At 35.9% G+C, this 3,595-nt stretch overlaps 1 protein-coding gene across 1 annotated transcript in view; it reads left to right on the top strand.

Annotated features, from left to right (window-relative positions):
- The window catches only part of NAEGRDRAFT_50767 (uncharacterized protein), a gene marked incomplete at both ends in the record, with an annotated part of 25,577 nt that overhangs the window by 14,959 nt on the left and 7,023 nt on the right, over positions 1-3,595 (top strand). The window contains one exon of the mRNA XM_002674754.1: positions 131-3,490. Within this exon, the coding sequence (XP_002674800.1) occupies positions 131-3,490 (3,360 nt within the window). The remainder of the gene's footprint in view (positions 1-130; positions 3,491-3,595) is intronic.

Below are 3,595 nucleotides of genomic sequence, written 5' to 3'. Positions count from 1 at the left end.
GAATGTGCAGATGGTTACTATGGAAATAATTGTCAATTCTATGATTGTGGTGGTATTGAAAAATCAATGGCTGATGTTTGTGGAGCTCGTGGACAATGTGCTGCCCCTAATAGTTGTAAATGTCAACCAGGTTATTATGGTGAAAATTGTGAAATATATTCTTGTGGTGGAATCGCTAATAATGATAGTAATATTTGCTCTGGACATGGCTTCTGTGTTGCTCAAGATGAATGTTCATGTAATTGGCTTTCTTCCTCTAATAGTTACTTGCTAAATAATGCAACATCAGTTTTTGAATCAGTTTTGATTTCTTCCAATGGAAAATTCCAATTGAATATCACTGAAAACTCTACAATCATTGTTGATACTAGTAATGGTGCTGTCATTTCCTCTTGGGAAGCTTCTAGCATTTATGTTAGTGATAGGGGCGTTCTGATTATTGGACAATTCCAATCAGAAGAATGCAAGAATTGGAAAGTTTCTTCTTATTACAAATTGGTTCTTGATGATTTAGGAACATTGTTATTGTTCAATTCTAGAGGTGATATTTGTTATCAATCAAGTAATCAAACTCAATTCAGTCAACTCTATGGAGGTGCTGTTTGTGAAATTCCAGTTTGCTATGGAGTACTTTCTAACAGCTCAATGGCTTGCTCATCACATGGTGTGTGCTCTTCATCTAATAATTGCTCATGTGAAGAAGGATATTATGGAGCATATTGTCAGCACTATGACTGTAATGGTATTTTAATGAGTGACAGCTCTGTATGTTCCTCCAGAGGATCATGTATTTCTCCTAATAACTGTTCTTGTGAAAGTGGATATGGAGGCAGTGATTGTTCCATTTACTCTTGTTTTGATATTGATGCTGAGCAGGGAACAGTTTGCTCTTCGTCTGGTAAATGCATTGCTCATGATAATTGCTCTTGCCATGAAGGATACTCTGGCCAGATGTGTGAAACCTATTACTGTTATGGTAAATCAAGCAATGAATCATGTTCATTAAATGGTGAATGTAAGAGTCCAAATAATTGTAAATGCAAGAGTGGATACTATGGTGTTGAATGTGAAAAATATGATTGCTTTGGTGTCGATTCAAAGAGTCCTTCTACTTGCAGTGGTTTTGGTCAATGTATTTCTCCAAACGTTTGTCAATGTAAGAAATCTTATGAAGGCGAAATGTGTAATAATTACAAGTGTAATGGTGTTTTGAATAGTGATCCAAATGTTTGTGAAGGAAGAGGTTTGTGTAAAGATATTGATACTTGTTTGTGTTTGGATCTCTCTGCTGATAACAGTATTTCAACCAATCATTCCAGCATTGTCTTGGAAGAAGGTCAAACCTTAAAGTCAGCCAATGGAAAGTATTTGCTTTCGATTGGAACTAACTTTGTTTCTATCGAAAATGCCATGTCTGGTGTGGTTGCTAAGAAGTGGGATTTCCTATTCAATAATATCACTATTGAAATTTCAAATAGTGGCATCGTTACATTCAACGGAATTTTAGAAAAGGATAACACTACTAGTGCTGTCAAATATGTTCCAGATTTTGTTCCTGTTTGTAGCTCTTCTACTGCTCCATTCAGGATGGTATTGCAAAACGATGGTTCCCTAGTTGTTTACAATATTATGGGTTCAGTTTGTTTTGCCAGTGTAGAATTCAACTCAACTGACTCTTTGCATTATAGTGGATCGAATTGTAATATTCCACAATGTTACAACTTTGCTGCTGGTGATGTCAATGCTTGTTCTAGAAATGGTAACTGTACTCAACCTGGAAAATGTGAATGTTTAGACGGATATTATGGACCTGAATGCCAATTCCATGATTGTTACGCTCTTTCAAGCTCCAATAGCACTGTTTGTTCAGGCCATGGAGTGTGCGATAGTCCTAACTCGTGTCTTTGTCAACCAGGATATTCTGGAGATCGTTGTGAAAATTACTATTGTTACAATATTTCTGTCAGTGAATCACCATGCTCCAGAGTTGGTTCATGTATTTCACCAGATAATTGTTCTTGCCCTGAAGGATATTATGGTGTTAAATGTGAAAAATACGAATGTTTCGGTCTTTCCTTTGATGATTCCAAAGCTTGTACTTCAGGTAAAGGTGTTTGTACAGCTCCGAACAGTTGTAAATGTTTGAACAATGAATATGGTGAACAATGTGAAAAGTTCGACTGTTTCAATGTCAATTCACTCGATAATTCTGCATGTAGCGGAAATGGCAAGTGTCTTTCCCATAACAATTGTTCCTGTAAAGCTGGTTTTGAAGGTGAATCCTGTGCAGTCTTTACATGTTCTGGCGTTTTCAATAATGATGCCCAAGTTTGCTCTGGACAAGGTTTCTGCGTTTCACCAAGTACTTGTTCTTGTGGTGGTTTCAATTCAAGCAATTCATTCATTTCAAGTGCTTTGAATGTTGTGGCTGTGAATGGAAATTCTTCATTGGTTTCTAATAATGGACAATATGTACTCCTTGTTGAATTAACCTACATCAAGATTAAGAAGGTTTCAACTGGAGAAGTTGTTAGTGAATGGAATGTTGAGGCTAATAATGTTCGTATTGAAGTCTCAGCTCTTGGTCAATTATTGTTCATTGGTGAATCACCAAAAGATGGATCTGATGTTAGATACTCTCCTAACAAATTTGTAACATGTTCTGACTCTGGAATTAGTCATCCATTTACTTTGGTTCTTGAAAATGATGGTGTATTAGCATTGTTCAATTATGCTGGAAAGGTTTGCTTCCAATCTGGAAATTCTACCTTTGAAGCAATCTACTCTGGTACTGCTTGTGAAAAACCAAAGTGTTTCGGCATTGTTTCAGATGACAAACTTGTATGTTCTGGTTTGGGAAGCTGCATTGCTCCAGATCAATGTTCATGTAAAGAAGGATACTATGGCAAGGATTGTTCTCAATTTGATTGTTATGGCACTTACAAGAATGAAAATTCTGTATGTTCATCAAGAGGTCCTTGTATTGCTCCAAATCAATGTTCTTGTGAGGGTGGTTATTATGGAAAGTCATGTGAAGTGTATAATTGTAAATCTGTTCCATCAAATTCTACTATGGTTTGTAGTGGTAATGGTAAATGTACTGATATTGATGTTTGTGAGTGTAACGGTGGATTTAAGGGAAATAATTGTGAAATTCCAAGTTGTGATAACACCTATGCTGATTCAAGAGATGTTTGTTCCAGCCATGGTTCATGTGTTGATTTAGATACTTGTAAATGTAATGCAGGCTATTATGGAAATAATTGTGAATTGTATAATTGTTCATCTGTACGTTATGATGATTCATCAGCTTGTTCTGGTAATGGTAAATGTTCTCAACCAAATAAGTGTGAATGTCAATTGGACTATTATGGAGAAACTTGTAAATTATTTAACTGTTCCTCTATTCCATCAACTTCTTCATTGGTTTGTAGTGGTCATGGTTTATGTGCACTTCCAAATAATTGTACATGTCAAGATGGATATTATGGTGAGAATTGTCAATTCCACAACTGTTCAATTTCTCTCTACAATGATCGAAATGTTTGTTCAGGAAAAGGTTTTTGCTCATCCCCAAATAATTGTACTTGTCAAA

The sequence above is a fragment of the Naegleria gruberi genome (genome assembly GCF_000004985.1).
Source record: "Naegleria gruberi genomic scaffold NAEGRscaffold_38, whole genome shotgun sequence".
Classification (NCBI taxonomy): Eukaryota; Heterolobosea; class Eutetramitea; order Acrasida; family Naegleriidae; genus Naegleria; species Naegleria gruberi.
This window is presented reverse-complemented; position numbering and strand designations above follow the sequence as displayed.